At 46.9% G+C, this 22,750-nt stretch overlaps 1 protein-coding gene, 1 long non-coding RNA gene and 2 pseudogenes across 3 annotated transcripts; 2 read left to right on the forward strand and 2 right to left on the reverse strand.

Moving 5' to 3' along the window:
- Positions 1-1,452: 1,452 nt before the first annotated feature.
- On the forward strand, positions 1,453-2,354 carry LOC125542428 (polyubiquitin-like). Its single transcript, XM_048705471.1, has one exon. It carries the CDS (start codon positions 1,528-1,530, stop codon positions 2,215-2,217), a length of 690 nt encoding a protein of 229 aa, XP_048561428.1. The 5' UTR covers positions 1,453-1,527; the 3' UTR covers positions 2,218-2,354.
- A 1,244-nt stretch (positions 2,355-3,598) lies between these two features.
- Positions 3,599-7,295, reverse strand: LOC125542427 (annotated as a pseudogene).
- LOC125542430 lies at positions 6,841-7,446 on the forward strand. Of its 2 annotated transcripts, none has more exons than XR_007297916.1 (2): positions 6,841-6,969; positions 7,120-7,446. It is a non-coding gene; the product is annotated as an uncharacterized LOC125542430 (long non-coding RNA). The 2 variants fall into 2 exon arrangements; XR_007297917.1 differs by having other exon boundaries at positions 6,883-6,998.
- Positions 7,447-15,741: 8,295 nt separating this feature from the next.
- LOC125542429 lies at positions 15,742-21,401 on the reverse strand (annotated as a pseudogene).
- Positions 21,402-22,750: the final 1,349 nt, after the last annotated feature.

Here is a 22,750-nt window from a genome sequence, read left to right on the forward strand (position 1 = left end):
CATCTTTTCAGCAGAATACTTCTTGACCGCTTTCAGTGTTCCCTCTCTAATGTTAATGGCAAGCATCCATGCAACCGCGGGGCGGATATCCAGTCTAGCCATGATGTAGACAACATCGTCGTCACACAAGCTAAGAGTGGGCGCACAGTGAACCACCTTATCCCAGCTCAACCTCTTGCCACCTGATAAGCTAGGGTAACTTGAACCTGTGACAGGCATGTCATCAGCCTTGGCAATGAACCTCTTGTGCCACTTCTTTGAGCAAATCTCCCTGTTCCATGTGGTCGCCGTCCAGCATTGGCCAATGACCCCTTTCTCATTGCGGCTATCACTACGCCAAGAAGATTTCAGCTCGACGAACCTGATAAGGCCATTGCTTATAACAACGTCACGAAACGACCGTTCGGAGATATTGTCAACTCCCTTGCCAAACCGCGACACCAGATTGCAAGGGACCGGAACAGGCCATTGGATGAAATGCATGACCGGACGGTGGTCTAACACGTTGCACAAAAGAATGCCATGCCAATGATTGACCCAGCCGAGTGTTCCCCTTCCGGCGAAGATCACGCGGGTGCCTTGGTGCCGCATTATTACCTCGTGATTGTGGTACTTGGTCGTGTGCTCGGCGATGCTGACCACCTGGTTGCGCCACGGCCACCCAGAGATATCGGAGCGATACACATCGAGGCTGGTATAGTAGCTGTTGCAACGCGGGAAGACCACAACGTAGTCTTTGCTATCGAGATCGGCGCCGCCAAGGGGCACAACGCCGGCCAGCATGATGTATTCGGGGCAGCGGCAGTGGGCGGTGCCGCGGAGAAGGCGGAGAGATGGAGCCCCCGGGCCTGCCCTGTAGACAAATAAATCCTTGTGCTCCCTGCACCCGTAGCGGTCGGTGAACGGGACGACGAGAAGGACGAACGCGTCCGCGGAGCTCACAACCACGGGATCTCCGCCGTAGCGGCTCTCCGCCATGTCGGGGCAGTGGACAAAGCAGCGAGAGACGGCCGGCGGGTTCGCGAGCTCGAAGGTCACCTTGATGCCGCGCCCTTGACTCGTGACGCCGTGGGCGGTGGTCGCGTTGTCACGGTCGCCGATGTGGCATTTTGAGTCGGTGAGCACCCATGGGCGACGGGCACAGCGCCTGAGCTGGTCCGACATGGCGGCGGGACGGGGACAGAAGGCGAGCCGGCGGGCAGCAGCGGCGATTGGAATCGATCCCGAATCGGCGATGAGGGTTTTTTTTTTAGTTGCGGCGATGAGGGTAGCAAAATATGGGCCGGCTAGACAGCACGACACGGCCCATTTAATTAATTTACAAGAAGAATTATTATTAGGGCGTGTTTTAGTTGTACTCGGGACAGGTTGTTTCAGAGAGTCCAGCTCGGAATCAGACCTACCCACGTTCTCTTATTGCATCAATATAAGCGGCCGATACCCTCATGCTCTCGTGTGTTCCTGATTCAGGAAGATCGCAGGTTTTCATATAGCTTTCCTGAGCCAAACTAGTCCGGCGAATAAAGGATGCAGATTCTCGTGGACACTGTCGCCGGCGAGACGATCTCCCTCAAGGTCGATCCATCAGACACCATCTACATCGTCAAGGCGAAGATCAAGGACAAGCAGCACCTTACCTTCAAGGGGGAGCAGCTGGACGACGGCCGCACGCTGGCCGACTACGGCGTCCGTGACGGATCCACTCTTGGCCTCCATCTCCATCCGCTCCATGAGAAGATGCAAATCCATGTGGTCGAGACACTGACTGGCAGGGCCATGAACCTTGCAGTCACGACCTCAGATACAGTCGACAATGTCAAGGCCAAGATTCACAAGTGGCACGGTTTTCCCAAGGATCAACAGTGCCTCATCTTCGCCAACAGACAGCTCGACGACGACGAAGAAGAAGGCAGGACCCTGGCGGGCCTCAACATCCGCAACGACGCCACCCTCCTCCTCGTCCTACACAGCCGGTGTCCGAGAGGGATGATGAAGATCTACGTCAAGACACTACGGCAAAATTTCTATAATCTTGAGGTGAGGAGCACAGATACCGTTTATAATGTCAAGGAGAAGATTTGGGCTGCGGAAGGCATTCCCCCGTGCCAGCAGAGCCTCATATTTGACGGCAAGAAAATGAAGGATGACCGTACCTTGGCACACTATAATATCCAGATGTATGAAGTTCTCTATTTTGTGCTCAACCTACGTGGTTGAATATTCATGGCATCATTTTTGCACCATGGGGTGCACTGCCGTGGTCTTCTTCGTACAGTACAGGCTTGTGTGATCTGAATATTTTGTCAATCTTGTAGACTGTCTTGTCATATATTACATGCCACTTAGTAATTGAAGCTGTGCCCTGGCGAGTATTTGCTGAAGCACTCTTTGGAAGTTCCCTATATATAGTAATTTAAATTGTTAGGTTAATGCTTTTCAGTTTCATTTTATGTGCTGGCCACGAAGAACTGGTCTATCACTTGGCATTGTTGATAACCAATAATATATGCCTGTGTGCAGTGACGCGTGTGCATGATGCCAGTTTATTAGACTACGCATTTCGTTGTGGTAGCTGTCTTGATTGCGATCAGCTTAGTCCTTTTCTTTTTTGCGGGTGATTAGCTTACTTTCAATCCGAGCTAATTTATGACGCACGAGCATACGATAGCTCGATCGGACAATATAACAATACAATAGTGCGACAAATCACATGGCAATACATGAAAGAGAACAAAGACCATTCCGCACCTCTATCCCCGGCCATGACTCATAGACTTATCCAACAAGCATTCAAACAAGAAAAGCAATAAAAATAGTTCCATTTCCATCTAGGAGTTGCAAAAATTCTATGTCTCGAGATCTCAACGCACTCCTATATATACATGAAGCTGCTGTGGTGCGCTTTCGCCAACAAAAGCAGAGGCATCTATACAAAGCAGATTATGTACTTATAAATCGTTGGAAGTAGCTAGTCATGAAGAGCAGCAGCTGATGGTGATCATGGTCCTCCAAGCCGTTGTGGTCATGGGGATCTTCATCCTCCCGATATGTGCTATTGTGATGTGCATGCAACGTCCGGTGGTGAGGGCCAGGCAATCCACATCAACCCCGGCAAACTGCGATGCTGCACCAGCAACAACTCCTCCTTCTCGGGCCTTTACACCTGCGACATATGTGACCGACCGTGCAAGAACCACTAGATGAAAGCAGCTAAGAAGCGGCACCCTAGCTGCCACTGTGTGATTTGATATGTGCTACTGTGCACAGTTCACATGTTTGCAAGGATTGGAATTGGATGATGTAGATCGATGTTACGGGCGAAACAGTAAGTCGTTGTTCACGTGTGTGTTGACACGATAAAAGTGGTTTTAGATGCTGCTGGTTGGTTATAAAGACACAATAAAAGTGCACCCATATCACGTCAATCTCCGCAATTTTGGTTTTAAATACTGGTGGGATAATTGTCTAATTCCTTTAGGCTTGAGTCACAATGTTGTGGAAGTTAGTTGATGTGCTGAATCTCTGAAATGTTTCTTTTGCCACGCTAGGTCGATCATTTCTTGTGACTGCAACCAGTACTGACTGCAAAAAGCATCTTTTCTCCCACGACAACATTTTGCATTATTTTAGAGAGCTAGTATTAATCTGTCACAAGTCAGAGTATGAAATATTGTCTGCATATCAAACACAGATCGTTCTGCAAGTTCCTTAGCTGTTTATGCTAATTAACAAGTTCCTTAGCTGTTCCACGTATTAACTCTTTAGACAGGCATATTTTCTTTAGCATACATACAGAGAATTATATAGTGCATGTATAGTGGGCGCTTACACACAAAGCATCAACCAAACACTATGATAACACCGACGGCTTCAATGCAAGGTACTATCCAACAAAATCCACCTTCTTATACCACTCTGGCGCATTTGTTGACTCTGGATTAGCTTACAAATCTCTGATATCGGACTGCCTGTCACAAACAATATTGCACCAGTAGCTCCGATCATCTTAGTATTGTTGTTGTCGCCTTGTTGGCAGCACTCTTTCTAAGTACTCTTTTAGACAAGTCGTTCCAATCTACAGTATTCTTTCTAAGCTTGACAAGTTGCTCTGCTACTTCTGCCATCTCAGGTCAGCCATCTTGATGTTCTTTTAGACACTTCATTGCTAGCTTGCCAATTTCTTCCAAGATCAGGATGTTTTCTTCTGTTACAATCTCTTCATCAAACATTGACCTTCCACTCTGTTCTGTCTCATATATATGGCGGAACTCGATGACGAGGCTGCCACTTTGACCATATACTAATTGTTTCCTCGATATGAGTTCTAGGAGAACAACTCCAAAGCTATAGACATCACTCTTTGGTGTTAATAGGCCCGTGTTCCTGAACACCGGGTCCATGTAACCCTCGCACCCAACCACCTTCTGAGCAATTTTTTCCCCTAATTTAAGCAATTTAGATAGCCCAAAATCTGAAATTTTTGGTATTAACTTGTCATTGAGAAGTATGTTGTCTGGTTTCACATCACCATGCCGTATGTCCTGAGAATGCATATACCTTAATCCTTTGGCAGACCCAATTGCAATGTCCAATCGTGACTCCGTTGAGAGTTTTTGCCTTTTGTTGATGTGGAGTATGTCTCTTAGGCTCCCATTGGCAGCAAACTCATACACCAACATTGGAACATCCAACTGGAGGCAACAACCCATGAGCTTCAGAACATTAGGGTGGTTCATTTTCAATTGGATCATCACTTCTTCAGTAAATTCCTCTATTCTCTCTTCATCTACCTTGATAAAAGATTTAACTGCCACCACCGTTTCACTTGCATCAGGTAGAGTTCCTTTGTACACTTTACCAAAGAATCCATTACCCAAACACTTCGAATAATTCTTTGTGATTTTATTTAGGTCCTTCTCTGTGAAAATGGTCAGGTCTGTGACCCTTTTAAGTATGTTGCCCCCGTTCATTTCAAAATTTTCAGCAAGTTTCTTCTTCTGGTGCATTATGTATACCAAGAGTAGCCCAACAACCAAGAAGAACACACCCAAGCCGATGCCTGCAATAGATCATCTAGAGTTACTTGTAGAAATTTTGTAGAGTTAATTGCACTAGGAGTACATGAACTGTTGCGGTACATGAACTGTTTCTCAGCAACTTGTGTTTTGGGTTCATTTTCACCGAAAATCAGCCCGGGCATGACAACCGGGGCACAATGTTTTCTCACGAAAGATCCCTCTCCATTTTAGCATATTACAGCCATACTCCCTCCGTCTCTAAATAGATAGCGTATAACTGAGTCAAAAAGTCAAGGCTTTCTAAGTTCGACAAAATTATGAAGATAAACAATACCAAATCAATATTCATATACACACCATTAGATATGTTTTCATAATGTATTTATTTAGTATGGTAGTTGCCAATAGTTTCTTCTGTATATTTGGTCAAACATAGATTTTTTTTTCGAAAAGGAGGACACCCCCGGCCTCCATCAGGACGATGCATGCAGCCGGTCAAACTTAGAAATAGTTAACCCTTTAACAGAATTTATATGCCATCTATGTAGGAGTGAATTATAGAAAATATCGACATTGAAGACTAGGGTTGTAGGAACCACACTTCTACAGTTTTGTGCCAAAAACCACGCCTAATTTTTTACAGATAACACTAGTTCGCGGCTTAGACCGTTTTAAGCATGATTATGATAGGTGGGTCCCGTGAATGATGACGTGGCATAACTGTTCAAGCTAGACGTCGTTAGACAGGAGAAGTTAGACAGGAGATTTGTAAGAATTCATGAAACGGTCCCTGCAATTTTACAAGGACATCCTTGGTCAAAATCCGAATAAGCAATCGGCCCCGTCGTATGCATCCTCGTCTCTCCTTCCCCGAGGTTGCCGTCATTCGCCATGGGAAGATGCTTCTGTTGCTGTAGCAGAGAGAATGGGAATTGAATATTCATCTATATCTGCACGGAATCGAATCGCATACACCATTGCACGGAAATTGACGTGCACATTCATCTATATCTGTAACATTAATAAGCGAATCAACTATAAGCTAATGAATGTTCAAATTTGACCAATTATTAGCGGAAACTAGTATGTTATAAGAACATATGGTGATTATATTTGAAAGTAATTTTAAATGATACCACTTTTGTGTGCATTTTTTGTTCTAAAGGGTACTCCCTCCGCATATAAGCTTTGTCTTAAGTCGAACTTTGTAAAGGACCGAAATTATAGAAAAAAAATATCACATTCATAAATTAAACAATCACATTTATAACACCCAAAAGCAGAACGAATTAAGCAATCGCTTTCCAAACGCGCCACAAGCAGAAAGAGAATCTTACTTGTTCTCAGAAAAAAAAACTTACTTGTGCATCCATTGGCAAGATACGGGTTTCCCTCGTAGCCTAGAGTGCAGTTGCAGAAATATCCGGGGCCATTGGCGGAGTCGACGCACTCGCTGTGGTTGCTGACGCAGGTGTACTTATGCCCCGGCATGTTGCTGGCCGCCTCGGCGCACGACAAGGGACTGCCGCCGCTGTCACGGATGGCCCAGTCTAGCAGCAGCGGCCATTTGTTGCTAAGCATCATATTGAGGTCCGCCACATGGAAGGTGTAGTAGCCTTTCTCCACGATGAAAGCGTAGTCGCAGGGGCAGAACTCCTGGTTGGCGTGCAACCAATTGCCATCGTTGGCGAACCGCATCGTGTTGTCCGTCAGGTCCGGCGGAATGTCGATGTGGCAGCAGCCGACTCCGGCGCAGGCGCCGTCATGGAGGTCCATGGAGTCGTTGGCATAGGCGACACATCCGGCGTAGTAGCTGAACTGGTGACGGCCTCCCGGGCCGCTGTTGGTCATGCTGAGGGTGTTGCAGCCAAGGACGAAGAGCTCGTTCCGAGTGTTGGAGATGCGGTAGACACCGGCCTTGTTGAAGTCCACGTCACCTTCGTGCTTCTTGGTGGGTTCACCTTTGAGGTTGTAGCACTGGTATGCCATCGGCAGCATCACCTTGGCCTCCGGGCGCGGTGTCACGGCCAGGCTTAGCACCTGTATCTTTGTAGACTGGCTGCTACTTTTCCGAAGAAATGTCATATTGTTGTTGATGCAGATGATCTCGAAGCCCTCCCGGAAGCAGCCTTGGCCGATGCCAAACGGGTAGGGGACCTCGACGCCGCCACAGCTCGGTTGGCAGCCTGACTCCAAGGTCAGGCTCTTCGGCATCTCCGGCGGCTTCGGGGTGGTCGCGAGTGCCGCAAGAAGCAGCGCCAAGAATTTTCTCCACATTATGTTTATGCTTTGTTTCACAATAAGCTAATTGCAGCTGCTAGGTTAGCTTGCATCGCATGGTTGGGGTTCCAGCGTTTAAGTAAGGTGTAATGCCGTGTACGTAGGGTAATGACGTGATAGTCAAAGTGGAGGGGCCCGCAAATGTTAATTGCTTTCTCAGACTGTCTTACTAATCCCTCCATTCCGGTTTACCTATCTTATGTGGGTCCCTAAATTAGGCCACGTTGTATATCACCAAATTTATACCATTAAAGATAATATGCCATTTGAAGTTTCTAATGGTAGAACTTTTATGATATATAACTCTTAGTATTACATTGGTCAAGTTAAAGTATATACTACAAGTAATATCATGGTAAGTACCTGAAGGTTGACGCGGCAGTCCACCCAGGTCACTGTCAATGGTGAAGCCTGGCTTGTCTGTTTAGTTCACAAAATCAGGACCAGAGAGTAGAGATAGTGTTCCTCCTTTTTCATTCGTTGAACCAGATATCGCTACTGTTCAACCGAGGAGGACATATACAAGTCTATGCGTAACAATTCTGCATAGATATAACCGGAAATTGGATATTACTCTGCCGGACCGTCTATTTAACAAAAAATAACATTTTGCCAGTCACTTTGCTTCCCGTTTGTCTATCTGCACCTAACCGTGCACCGCGTCGCCGCCCCGCCCTCCCCTCAACCTCCCCCTACCGCCTTTGCTGCCCATCGCTGCGCCCATCCCTCTAAGCCCCACACCACCAGTGAAAACCTCTTGATATCCCTTGCACCCCCTCCCCCACCCTCTAAGATAGATAATGTGGTTGTGTCTTCCCCCTAAGATAGATAGTGAGGCCATGACTCCTCTTTGAAATAGATAGTTGGGCTGTTCTTGTCCGGCGAGGTTGGGAAGAAGGAAGAAGGAAGGAAGAAGCGACTGATGCAACATAAAATTTCAAGTACCTAAGAAATAGCAAAACCGTTACTCTGGTCATTTCCGAGTTGTGTGTAGTCATCATTATTATTCAAACAAATCTGCAGTGTTTCTGTCCAAGATAATTGTGTACATGACTCAGTCCCTACGGGTTAGCTAGCCTTCTAACGCCACTGATTTGGCCTCTAATCTAGCTGCGCATGACTCCCTAGTCTCCTGCGTTTGTTGCACATATATTTAGGGTTAGTACTCACGCATCGTGGACATGTATAGCTTGCTCGGCCAGGCTTCCTGGCTGCTTAGTCTCAACTAGTTGGCTTCAACTAGTTGGCTAGTTGCGTTGCGAGTTGTTCTCCAAACGGTAGCAGATAGCATAATATCTTCAGCTGGAGACAAAGAGACGAGTGGAGGAATGGTGACAACACTTGGCTCCAAAACCTGCTCAGCCCGACTTCCTGATTCACTGAACGTTCTAAGTCTCAAGCATGCATTCAAAGCTCCTCGTGTTTCGAATTTTCTGCAGCTGTATTTGTCGTCTATATATCCAGTTAGGTGCCAGTGAGCTTCCTCCCTCATCAATCTCCATCCGTGTGCGACGACGACTTCATTATTCAAAGTGTTCGGCAGCAACCGGCTCTTGTCACGGTTTGACTGTCTGCTTATGCGTGCACGGTCTTCACTTGCATGGCATGTGACGTCAAGACCGTGATGTGCATCTGCTCCCATCTCCTTGGAGAGGGAGGCCTGACCCACCTTCAGTACGTTGATGACACTATTTTGATGGTGGAGGGCTTCGAAGAGGAAATTAGGAATCTGAAGTTTCTCCTCCTCTGCTTCCGGGAGATGTCCGGTCTCACTATTAACTTTGCTAAAAGTGAGGTCATGGTAATTGGATATTCCGCAGAGGAGGCCCACCTCATAGCTCACCGTCTAAATTGTCGTTTGGGATCCTCCCAACGACCTACCTCGGCATGCCGATTAGTGATGTCCGCCTTCAAGTGAAGGATCTCCGTCCCGTAGTTTCCAAGCTCCAGCACATGGTGGAGCCTCCGCAGGGGCGGCGGCTCTCCAAGGCGGCCAGGGTGGTTCTTATGAACTCCCCTTATCAGTTTACTGATGTACCTCATGAGATTCTATAGTTTGCATGAATCCCTTCATCAGAAGATCACGAAATACCTATCCCGGTTCTTCTGGGCTGGAGAAGATGGTAAGCAGAAATACCACATGGTCAAGTGGTTTGAAATCTGCAAACCCAAGGACCAAGGGGCCTTGGGGTAATCTCCTCCAAACGGATGAACATCTCGCTCCTTGCGAAATGGCTATGGCTAGTATCATTCATGTGAAATATCTTCGTGGGCAACCGCTGGTGTTCGCTACTAGAGTGGGAGGATCCCAGTTTTTGCAGTCCATAACCCAGTTGATGCCGGTCCTTCGGATTGGAACATCGATTACCATGGGATCCGGTAACAACACTCTATTTTGGGTGGATCGATGGTCCGGAGCAAGACCGTTCGCCGAGCGGTTCTTTGCGCTATTTTCGATTTGCACTCACTCTCACCTTACGGTGAGCGCTGCTTTGGATAATTTGGGCGCTATTTCTTTCCGCGGCACCTTCGGGGCGCGTGAACAGGAGCAATGGGAGGAGTTGCTAGAGTGCATAGCCTTGCACACTCCCTCCCTTCAACCGGATTCCATTGCGTGGCACCTCGACCCACGCGGCGTATTTACCACGAAATCTCTATACCACGCCATGGTAGCTACCCCGGGCCCTACCGAGCTCATGGTGCTTTGGGATATTAAACTTTCATTGAAGATCCATATCTTCTTGTGGCAATGGATGTGTGGTCGACTGCCCTCGGGCACTGAGGTTCTTAAACGTAATGGCCCGGGTGATGGCTTATGCCCTCTATGTGGAATCCCGGAAGACACCAACCACATCTTCTTCCGATGCCCGGCAGCGAGATTCCTATGGACTTGCTTCCAGGAAGTTGTGGGAGGGACTTGGTGCCATGATAACCTCCCGGACACTTTCCGGGAAATCCTTAGTTTCCCGTGTAGTAGGCGACCCTCCCTTTGGGTCGCCATGGGTGCCCTTGCCTGGACCCTCTGGAACATGCGCAACAAGCTAGTCATAGAGCACATTATCCCCTGTCGTGTGACTGACGCCGTCTTCAAATTGTGTGGATTCTTACAGCGATGGAGACCGCTTAGCAAGCGGTGCGACCTGGTCAACGTTGACGCCATCATCACGGGTCTTCGCTCCACTGCAGCTGCGATGGCTCCACCGCCCCCACCTCCTCCTCCGGAGCCGGAGTAGTAGCTGTTTCCTTAGACTGTTTTGGGGCTTGTTCTGTTGTGCCCCCAGCAAGACCTTCCCTGTTCCCCTTGCTATGACTTGTGCTTTCTTCCCTTCTTATTTTCGAACCTTGTTGTTGTCGGATGCTTGGTGATGGTGCTTTATAATATAAACTGAGGGGCAACCCTTTTTCGGTGACAATACATGTTGACTTTGATTTGATTTCCTTCTCGAATACCTGGTCTTGAGCTCCGGGGTGAAAACTCTATGTCAGATCCTAGTTGGTTATATCTGACAATGATGATATTCTTGCATCGTCATTGCTCGAATTTGCTTCGACATAATCTTTAGGGTGAAAACCTAGGATCTGGCCTTCGGTGGTTGGATCAAGAGATGGCAACGCTTGAGCAGTGTTTCTTTTCTAAAGGCGTTGCTTCAGCAGTGTTTCTTTTCTGAAGGCGTTGTTATTGGAGAACATTTCTTGTGATGTTAAGAAATGGTTTGTGTAGATATAGTCATTCCTATAGTTTTTATCACTATTTTGATAGCTTCGATTTTCCTTTCTTTTCGTCCGCATAGGCATAACTTTGCTCTTTGCCAATACAAAAAATGTTCGCAAAATAAAAAATGTTGACGAATTTGAGAACTTGTCCATGAAATTGAATTTTTAATGATAAAAAATGTCAAATTCAAAATATATTCGTGCGTTAGAAAATGATCATCAAATTGAAAAAAGTATTCATGAATTTGAAAATAAATAAGGAAACAAAAGAAAAAAGAAAAAGAAAAGAAAATGCTAAACTAGCTAAACTAAAAGAGAAAAAAACGATAGAACCACCGAAAAACGGTCTAGGAAGGTTCTGGCCCAATCTTACCTAGCGAGGCACAGAGGGGTACACATTACTGGGAGCTCCTATTTGCCGCATTCTGCGGCAAAAGGACGACCCTTCGCACAGGAAGCGCCCGACTGGGCCGGCCCGTTGGGGCAGAACAGGACCTGGCCGTCAAACCGGAAAATGCGCAAAAAAACAACGGCGCCCGCGAGGTAGGATTCGAACCATGGATCTCCAGTTATACTGCACTAACCATGCTAGATAGTACGGCTACAGTGTTTTGTTGATGAATACATAACCAAAATTATGAAACTGGGTGCAGTTTGAATATCCCGAACAATTTTGAAAATATGAACATTTTTTGTATATATATGAAAAAAATGTAAATGGAATCATTTTTCAAAAAATTCAAAAAAAATCTAAAACACGAACAATTTTTGATACTTTGAACTTTTTAAAAAAATTGCGAACATTTTTAAAATAATGAACAAATTTCCAAAACACAAACATATTTTCTAAAGCGCCAACAATTTTTGAAAAATTGCGAACATTTTTTAAAACGTGAACAATTTTTTAACTCCTGAGAAATGAAGATTTTGAAGACAATTTTTGAAACATGAACATTTTTCTAAATTTGTGGACAATTTCTTATAATGGGAACAATTTTTAAAATTCAGGACATTTATTGAAAAGTACGAAAAATTAAAAATCCTGGAAGGTTTTCGTATTTATGAACAAAACAATAAAACACAAGGATTTTTGAAAAATTGAAGAAAAAAATTTAAAATGAAAAATTAAACAGAAAGGAAAGTGAAAAAACGAAATTAAAGCAAAAGAAAAATAAACAGAAATTTGAAGAAAGGAGAGAAGAGAAAGAAAAAACAGAATAAGAAAAAAAACGAATTAGGAACCTTCTAGAAGTTTCCCAAAACCAGAAAAAACCGGCTGGGACCTCTAGAAGGTTCCCAAACCCGGTGACGGTGAAACACTTAAACGGACTGGCCCAGCTGGAACGATCCCTCGATCTCCCTTTGCGAAACCTCACAGTTTGCCGCAAAGTGCGGTGAATAGGATATTCCCACGTTACCTGACTACCCGTCGACATGTGCGAGAAATACGATCCACGTCATGTCCTGGGCACCCAGACAGAAATGGCCCACCTAGCCACACAAGGCCGTCGCAGCCAACGATGAGGCTCAGATCGAGCAAGCCCAGTGGCGATGCTCAACTCACATCTCATTTACCCCTCAAAAAAAACTCACATCTCATTTTTAGCCCTAAAAAAATCATCTTTACCCCCTTTAAAAAAAACTTACCTCTCGTTTCCCTCTCCCCAGGCGGCCGTGGCAACCCACCATGGATCAGTGCGGTGGCCGGTGGAGGGCTCCCCGTCAAGCCCTCCCCCAATCTCCACTGCGCCACCAACGGCTCAGGCGACGCACCCCCATGTTAAGGGCGCAGGCGGAGCACCGGCAACGCTACTGTAGGTGATCTCAACACCTACATATAGAGAGTTGGTTAAAACACTCTTCCTCCCCCCCCCCCCCCCGCCCCCCCCCCGGGCGCCTCTCAGGCGGCTAGGGCGGAATCCCCAATCCAGCGTCACCGGACCCCTCCCCGCCTCCTTCCCTCACCTTGCCGTCGCCGGAGGACGCCGTCGGGCTAAGCCCGCGTGGCGGACGGCGGCGGCAGGGCTTCTCTCTGCCTGGTTATGGGGTCTCACGGCGGGGAGGCTCGGCTCCTCTCTGTTGCGCTGCGTGGCTGCTTTGGCGCTGACGTGGTCTGCCTGGGCGTCGAGTCGCGTCGGCTTCACGCGCTCCTTGACGATGCTCAGCTCCTGCCGTCTCAACTTGTTGCATGCGCTGGAGGTGGTGGCCTATGGATCTGGCCAGCTGCGGCTGGATCCGGCTCTTCTGCGTCGGTGCCTCGATATGGAGGGCTTCGAGCAGCCGTTCGGCGGCTCGGCCTGGCGGATCAAGGGCGGGGTGGCAGCCCTCCCCTCCGGCTCAGGTGATTTGCGGTGGCTGTGGGCGGCTCACGGCGGTGCAGCGGGTGTGGGTGCCAGATCTGACTAGGATTGGTCTGTTCTGGCTCGCCTGCGTTTGTCGGCGACGAGGAAGGAGGTGGCCCTGTGCAGCGTTGGCGTGCTCGCTGCGTTGGGGTGCATGGACCAGTGGAGGTACTGCGTGGGAGTGGTGGTTGTGCTACGCCGGGTGAAAGCCAGGCCGGTGCTTGCCGGCCGGCAGCGACGGCGTCTGTGGGCGCCGCTATCCTCCTTGGAGGCGTCGTCGAGGAGATCTGCGCATCCTCATCTCCCGGATCAAGATCTTCAGGCGGAAGCCAAGATTCTGCTGCAGGGTCGGGCGGTGGCGGCGTCTTCAGCGTCGTTTTCCCTCTTTAGGACGCCGTCTTGAAGATCTTGGTTCCTTTGGTGCTTCCAGCAGGCTGGACGTGCACAACGTTGCGGTCAGCTAGTGTCCGTCTGGTGATGTAGGCGGTTCGGCGTTGCGACTCATGTGGCGACGACGATGGTGGCAAGCGAAGCTGGGTCGCGGCTTGTCCTTCTGATGTCGACGGTCCAGTGCGCTAATGGGTGCGCCTATGCTGGTTTCGTGCTGTGACAAAGAAGTCGGAGCTGCGGCCGGCGATGCCATTGCGGCAACGATGACTCCATGAGAGTGGTTTTCAGCGGGCAGTGCTCTCCGGATGTTGCATTGGACTAGGTCGGTGTGAGGCGTGCAACTTTCTCATGTGATGCTCTTCAGCAAAATCGGAGCTGTCAAGTCCTCGACGCTTCGGTCGATTGTTTGGCGTTTGTGGTCAGGTCGTCTGTGTGTGCCCTGTGGGGGTTGTAATCTAGGTTTTCGCCCGGTTTTTCTCTAATTAACCAGGCAACTCTCTTCTGCTTAATCAATGAAAATTGCTTAATCAATGAAAATGGCAAATCTTTTGCCTCGTTTCAAAAAAAAAAACACCTACATATAGATACCCAGAACTGCTCCATTGCGCCTTCGCTATCAAAAGCAGAGACATCTACGAAACAGACCAAAGCTTTAGAGGGTCCAGCTCGGAGTCAGGCCTACTCTTTGACCGAGCACACGTTCCCAAAGCCTTCCCGAGTAGGTGCAGCTGGTCCGGTGAGTCGAGAATGCAGATTTTGGTGAAGGCTCTCGCCAGCAAGACGATTTCCCTCAAGGTCGACCCATCAGACACCATATACATTGTCAAGGCGCAGATCCAGGAGCACATAGCAGATCAGTTATACTTAAGCCGTTAGATAGTAGCCATGCAGGGCAGCACGCTGGCGCTGATCATGGTCCTCCAGGCCGCTCTGGTCATGGGGATCTTCGTCTTCCCGGGCATGTGCAACGGGGATGTGCCTGCGTGCAACATCCGGTAGTGAGGGCGAGGCAATCGACATCAACCCGGGCAAGCTGCCATGCTGCACCTACTACAACTCCTCCTTCTCGGGCCTTTACACCTGCGACGATGTCGTGAAGAAGTGTGAACCCATCTACAAGAGCTACGATGATGTCGATGAGACGATGAGTTCAGGTGCACCGACACTTCCTCGGCACTTGCGACCGACCGTGCAAGAACTGATGCACTATGATTTGTCATATATGCTGGTGAATACACTGTATTACTAGGACAGAAGGAACAAACTGGCTGACTGAGCCTCTTATACTGCATCCTCTGCTGCTTATTTGTAATTACATCTGTTGATACTTTTGTTACAAGTTCCAAATTTTGCAGGATCATCTTGGTAAGTGTCAAGATATTTGGCTAAAACTGTAAAACAAAAGGTGAGCAAACAGTTATACAAGCCACAGACAGATAGACAATGCTTTTAGACCGGTAGCGGTGACATGCCTGGCATACTGGCAAGAAACAACAAGAGCTCAGCCAAATGTTTAGCCTGAATAACTTTTCAAGGGTAACATCCAAATGTGTAGAAATGTTTGATCATGTTCGGGACAAAGCATGTTTAACACTAAAGTTAGCTTACAACTTTTGAAGCCAGGCAAGGATAGTTTGCCGAATCATCCAAGATTTCAGATAATTATGTACCATTACCAACTTCACTGAACCATTGCACACACACTAGCTTCAAGCCAAACCTCCTAAACGTAGCAAAGTTAACAAAGGGAACCTGTCTGTTTGTGCAGCAAAGAAAAATTGTGTCCATGTTTCACGCGCAAGTCAATGAGCAGAGTCAACATGGCAACTCTTCTTTGCAAAGCAAAGAGCAACCACATCTACTGTTGTGACTTGATCTTTGTAGACACATTTTACTGGCAGCAGCACGAGCAATACTGGAACATGCCAACCTCTTGAACAAAGAAAATAATATGGACAAGCTGTATAAAATGGCTAGAAATGACGTTAAAGATAAACTTATCAAGATAAAGTATTGACATCTCTAAATAGCAAAGTGAGCACAGAAGGTTTGCTTTCTCTGCTATGGACATGCCCAACTCATCAGTAACTCTAAGATTACTTCCCTTGCATTTTTTTTCTTCAGTGCAATTTCCACAACCGACACTATCTATACTTAGCTCTGGATCATGACTTGGTGACATCTCCAATAACCTAGCTTGGGATTCTCAAGGAAACAGTCTAGTTTGGTGACCACCTACCCGTGTGCACGCAGGGAAAGAATTTAACCTTTGCAACGCCTCATCGTCTGGCGGACATGGCCAACAGAAATAGATACTGATTAGAACCCTGTCTGCTATGAGAAAGCAGGTTTCTGGTTCCCTTTTAGCCTGATCTTTTAGAAGAGAAATCTTTTAGAAGCCTGATGCAGGCCTCCCATGAGTATTGCCGAATCTGGACAGGGTCCTCATGAAACCACCTTCACTTCCGGACTTTCATCAGAGAGATGTTTCTGCCACTTGCATGAAACAAACAACAAATCACCACATGGATTTAGTAGCTCGAAAAATTGTAATTTCCATCAGAATGGACCCTCATCTTTTCTGGTTCCTGTGAATGAATTAAGCCAGCAAAAAAAAATAAACTTGGGTCAGCATTATTACTGGTTATTCAGTAACAATAAGATTCTGCGTGTATAAATACAGTAAATAAATAAATAAAATTAGGAAATAGTACCTAAAATACAGCCGTAACATCTTGCGTATACTTATGAATTTTCCTGCATGTCTATCAACATAAACACATCTAACGTTTTTCGTCTTCCTGCATTGTTCCTTTAGGTCTGTACTGCAGTTGCTCACATACAACTCCTGTAGGGAACCTGGCAGGCCCTTTTCTGGTAATGAGAGAATTCCTGGACAAGCCTTAATCGATAATCTCTTGATGGAGGAAAGAAGATGCAGCTCCTTAGGCAGCGATAGGAGATCAGTGCAATAGCAAAAATCAAGAGTATGAAGAGATGTTAGGTGACAAAGTGCTTTGTCTTGTTCTTCTGTGAAGCATCTCACATTCTTTGCCTGCAGAGAATGAGGGCATGAGAAACCATTGCATATTGAGTAGGTTTGAAACATCAATGCAAATATTATTCGTTATTACCATGAAAAACACTACATGTTGGAGAGAGGGGAGGCTCTTGCAAATTGCCGTGTTAAAGAATGAAGTGTTACCGATCTCAAGCTTTTCCAGATGCAGTAAAAAGTACAGATCCTGGTCCTGCCCATGTGATGAAGTAGGGCCGCAATTTATGGCCAAACTAGGGCATTCAAATATCCGCATGTGCTTGATACTGCAGAGGGACCCCGTACCGTCCAGAGCAGATAACCTAGAACATTTCTCGACAATCAATGTTTCTAAAGATGTGCAAGGATGAAGAGCAACAGATGTTAGCTCTGGACTCCGTGATACCGACAAGATGGACAACGAGGTGAGATTAGAAAGCATGGAGGTCAGCAACTTGTTATCCATGTGAGTAACCAGAAGGTCTTGTAGCTATGGTGGTAGGAGGGGGCAGCTGCCACTAGATTTCTCCTTTTCTGTCATTATGGAGATGAAAAACTCAGGGCATCCTGTTATGTGTAGTGTTTTGAGTGACATAAATCCAAAAAAACTTTCACTGCCCCGGAGAACCAGATCTGGGAAGTCCTCTATGCACAAATACTGAAGTCCATTTAAGAGAGCAGATGGGATTTGCAACAAGCCATCAGTTGTCCAGTGGTGGTTGTCAGATGTTGTGGAGCTCACATTCCCAGCAATCAGACCACCAATTGCCAAGGATGCTATTTTTGGACACTTTTCTAATAGTCAAGAAATAAAGGAGGGGCAATTGCAACAGCACGTCAGATAACTGCTTCCCAGTGATACCACATGCTTGGATGACAAGCTTCTTGAGCAATGGTGAGAAGATATTTTCACCTTGTTGGCCATACGGATATACAGGCAGGAAAAACCTTGGGCAGTCCATAATTACCAGCATTTCTAAGGAGATAAGCTGACAGAAAATTTCCCATGGCAGATATTCAAAATCCAGGAAGCTTGAAATTGTTAATTTCTCAAGAGCATTAAGTCTGCAGCCAGTCAAAACTAATACTAATACCTCATCCAAGGTTCTCACACTAGCACCCCCCTTGATATGCAATGCTCGCACAAGCAATCTGATGTGAGGAAATGCTCCTACTCCCTCAATAGACATTGTGAATAGAGATTTCATCTCACCAAACTGAGGTAAGTGAATAAGCTGAGGACAATTGTAGATGTTGACACGACGGAGACAACCGAAATGAAAGCCTTTGCCACTGGAAGAAGATTGTGGTGATGCAAATGACCTTAGTTTAGGGCAATCTCTTACTACAAGTTCTTCTAGACATGGAAAAAGGACATGCTTTTCAGATTCAGCCCAACCATCGCAGGACATAATTGGTACTTCTGTTGAAGCAGACAACTGAACCAAATGCAGTGTTTTAAGGAGCGGAAATTGCCCAAATGGCGGAAGTAGCTCCCATTTTGTGCAATTCTCCAGATAGATAGACTCTAAGCTGGTGAGCGGAAAATTGGAGCTCAGCCATGTTGGGGAATAAATACCTCCATAACTAGTTATATGAAGGCGCTTAAGCCCGCAATGTGGATGAAGACCCTCAAGCACCTGTGCCTCAGTTATAGAACTCACATCAAACCGGTTCTTACACCATGATAGCAGCAAATCATGGATGTATATTTTGTCTCTTAATCCAGCATTCATAGACTCCTCCCTGCTTCCCACATTCTCCAGATTGTAAATTGCAAGTGATCCTCCCAATTGTCTTAACCCGTTTAACTGTTCAATCTGAAAGTCTTTAGTCTTTCCCACTCGGAATTCCTTCAGCTCTTGGAGCAACTTTAGCCTCCCAACTCCAGCAATCTTTGCATGCAATTCACCTCGAGCAACAAAATGCCTCAGATTTACAAGATTACTCATCCCATGTGGTAAAGTAGAAAGGTGCACCCAGTATTCTACATCAAGAACCTGGAGGTGATAAAGTTGGCATATAACCTCTGGCAAGGGTGCACCGGGAACACTGGATATTAGTTCGAGGTAGCGAAGATGGATTAACTTGCTGAAGTTACAGATGAGAGAGTCTATGCTATAACTTAGTGTGGGCAACCTCAAAACGCGAAGATACCGCACTTCTTTGAATACCTTGGAAAAAGTTTCAGAAAACTCTTTGTCATACTTTCCAAATAGCATTAAGGTGCTCAAATTTTTGGTCTGCACTTTTTCACCAATGTAAGCCAGCTTTCTCTGAAAGTTATCACTGGGAGAAAAATTGCAGGCATGTGGGTTCCACTTATAGGCAGATCTTGTATTGATAGATAGGTGTCGAATAGCTGCGTGACCTGTTCCACTTCCTGAATCAAAATTGTCCATCATATGGCATTCTTCTAAAGAAACTATATGTGCCAGGTCATGAATCAGATCATGCATAGAATAGTATGTACTTTTTTGGAAAAAGCCTCGGTCCACTAAATCATTCAGGTAATGATAAGCAGTCTCCTCCATTATCTTACTTCCAGAAGAAATAAAACCTTGTGATATCCAAATGCGAACCAAGTCCAACCCATCAAACATGTGACCCTTGGGAAATAGTGCACAATAAGAAAAACACCTTTGGAGACGGAAAGGCAAGTGTGTGAAACTAAGTTTCAATGCTGGGATGATATCATCCGGCCCTTGCTGTAGCTTCCATTCATCACTTTGCAAAATTGACATCCAGTGGCCACCATCAAGGTCTCTTCTCAACAGGGCACCAACACTTTTTGCAGCTAAGGGGTAACCCTTCAACTTGTTGGCTATCCTCTTCCCAATAACCTGTAAGCTCGGATGTCCTTCATATTTCTCATCACCAAATGCACATGATTTGAACATAAGCCAAAAGTCGTCATCTTTCAGGCCATCTAAATGGATAGGGTCCATAGTAGAAATCATTTTTACAACCGAGTGATTTCTTGTTGTGACCAGGATGACATTGCCATTCATCGAACATCTTAGTGGTGCTAACAGCTTGTCCCAGCGGCTTTTATCACTGTCTTCCCACATATCATCCAAAACAAGGAGTAGCCGCTTCGACTTCAAATCCTCGTCAAGAATCTCTTGGAGTTTATTCAGGTTTGTGATTCCTTCATGCTTGCTTGCACCAGTTGATAGGCAGTCCAGCATCTCACGAGTGAGCCTTACTTCATCAAAGTCGGCAGACACCGAGATCCATATCCGCTTGCTGAAGCAACCTTGCACTCTTGCATCGCTATAAACGAGCTGCGCCAGAGTAGTTTTCCCAACACCGCCATTACCCACAATTGGAAGGACTGACAAGTTGACACCACAAGCCTCAGCGCTGACGAGCGTCTGCACAATGTGCTCCTTTACAGCGTCTCTCCCAAATATCTTTGGCTCGGTAACGTAAGCTGTTGTCCAGCCACGGCGATCCATACCAGCAGCCTGGCCACTGCAAGTGACAGCAGCGTCCAACCTCTCCATCTTGATTGCCTCACGGACATCGTCTCCAGCTTCACACATCCGCTTCAAGATGTCATCAATTCGGACGGTAGCATCCTCATCTCCACCAAGTCGCGCCCTCTTAGCGCCACGAATCTTGGAGACCACTGACTGGACGGCGGAGAGCGAGGAGGAAGTGCCATTAGCCTCGTCCGGATGGAGCTGGCGGTGGATCTGGTGGTAGAGCATTTCGTCGAGCAGGTTGTCTGCGTCGCAGGCGAGTCGGCGGAGACGGCGGAGGGAGCCGAGCAGGGCCTCGCTGCGCGCCCTGGGCACGCGCTCCTGAGCCGCGGAGAGGACGAGATGGAGGCTTTGCAGGCGGGAGCGGAGGCGGTGGACGTCGCCTCCGGGATCCGGACCGGGGCCGGCGGAGCGCGCGACGGCCCAAGCGGCGTCGATGCCGTCGCTGACGAGCTTCTCCAGGACGACCTGGACTAGCCAGGACGCTGCGCCCACGACATCCATGGGCGCGGCGGCGGCGGCGGACGAGAGAGATCCGAGGATGTAGGGATGGCGTGCAGAGCTTCAGCACCAGAGCTTATCAGTAGCAGTAGCCGAATTCGCCGTCTGGTCTGACTGTGTGAGGTACTGGGTGAAAAACTGAAAATTTCAAGGAACGGCACCGCGTTCTTTTTATCCAAACGCAGTGCATCTCCTTCCTCTGTTTAATCCCATCACCTCCTGCTCCCTTCCTTCATTAATCTGGACAGCCGGTGAGAGCCCTCCGCCACACCGTCTCTTCTATCCATGCCGGCAGGCGAGGTCGTCGGCGTCGAAGACGGCTGAGCCTATGTGCTGCAACCGGCCACGACGGGCAGCCCCGCGCACGCCCGAGGCGACGGCCTGGCCGTGCACCACCCATGCGTCCTTTGTCCTCCGGTGTTGCGCTACACCCTCCGACGAGGCTGAGCTACGAGCGGCGACCGGTCACCGGAGAAGATGTGAACCACGGTGAGATGTGCTGCAACAAACGTCGATGGAAACTGGGACCGCGTCGTGGCGTGCTGCAACCGGGGGCATTGAAGGTGCTGCGACGACGCCGACGGTGCTGGAACCGACCAGCCTTTTTGCTAGAACCGGCGACAGGAGGTGCTACAATCGTGGCAGCAAAATGTTGGAACCAGCAGGGTTTTTTTTTCTTCAACTAGCCATTGTTTTTGCTGAAACCATTAAACATTTTTGTTGGAACCAGGGATTTCCATGAATGCGTACACAAGCATTTTTTTTCGAGGTAATATCACCTGCAGTCATACAACTTACGCTCAATGTTCAGTTTGGTGCTAAAACTTTAAAAATACGAATTTGTGGTCATCTAACTTGCGTCCTTGTGCACATACGGTCACTTTGCTTGTATTCAGACGTATCCTGCGCTGATGTGGCATGTCAGGGTGGCTATGCCCACTGTCAATGACTGGGAACAGCTTGAAGGAGGCACGCATGTTTTTATTTTACAGAAACACCCCCCTTTCTGTATTTAATTAAGTAGCAGCCCCTCAATAATACATACACATGTGTGTACAACTTAATCGCAAAGAGAATAATAAAAAAAGATTTGAGGGGATTTGAACTCTAGACATAGTATACACACATGCACTAGCTACATACTCGTGACTGTAAAGAGATGTGCCTTCTTTAATATAGACGCAGATTCTTTTTAGATTCCATTTTCCCCCCACGTTCAGCCAGAAAACCGGTTCCAAAAAATCTCACCTTTTTGGCCAAAAAATTTCAAATGAAATTCAAATTTGAAAAATCGCAAGTTCAATTCATTGTCGTTCTGATATTGTATGCATACGAGAGATATCTATTTGACATGGTTTCTGTCATTTAAATTAAAAAATTCAGGCAATAACATATTTTTCCGGGGACCACAAAAATTTCTGGTAACCAATCTGTTATCAGAAATTCGGTCCGGGAGAAAAAACCTGAATACGAGTAATTTTCATTGCCAAATATAAAATTTATTGTTTATCTTTTAGACAATTATAGGTACTTGGTGTAGTGGTTAGCTCCTGCGGTTTCACACTTAAGGTCGACGACCGGAATCCATCGGGCCCCTTTTTTCCCTGCGGAATTATCCATGCGCCCAAGTTACAAATTTTGTGTTGACGCACTGACAGGTGGGCACTGTGTAGATTAGTCTAGTGACCTGGTTAGGCTAGCCTGATGTTAGTATCACACTGACTAGTGGCCCCACCCTTAAATTACCAGTTAGACATGTGTGTCTATTTATCTGATTAACCTGGACAAACTTGACATGTTTTTCTTTTTGAGAATAACTTGACGTGCTTTTGTGTGTAATCAAATAGATTTTAGTTGTGCATGTACAACATCAAGCAGCACTGGTGGGATGGATGATTGTTTAATTAACAGGTTGTTGGTTCGAACCCTATCTACCCCATCTTTTTTTCATTATATTTGACGTCTTTTATCATCATTAAA

Source organism: Triticum urartu, chromosome 3 (genome assembly GCF_003073215.2).
Source record: "Triticum urartu cultivar G1812 chromosome 3, Tu2.1, whole genome shotgun sequence".
Lineage (NCBI taxonomy): Eukaryota > Viridiplantae > Streptophyta > Magnoliopsida > Poales > Poaceae > Triticum > Triticum urartu.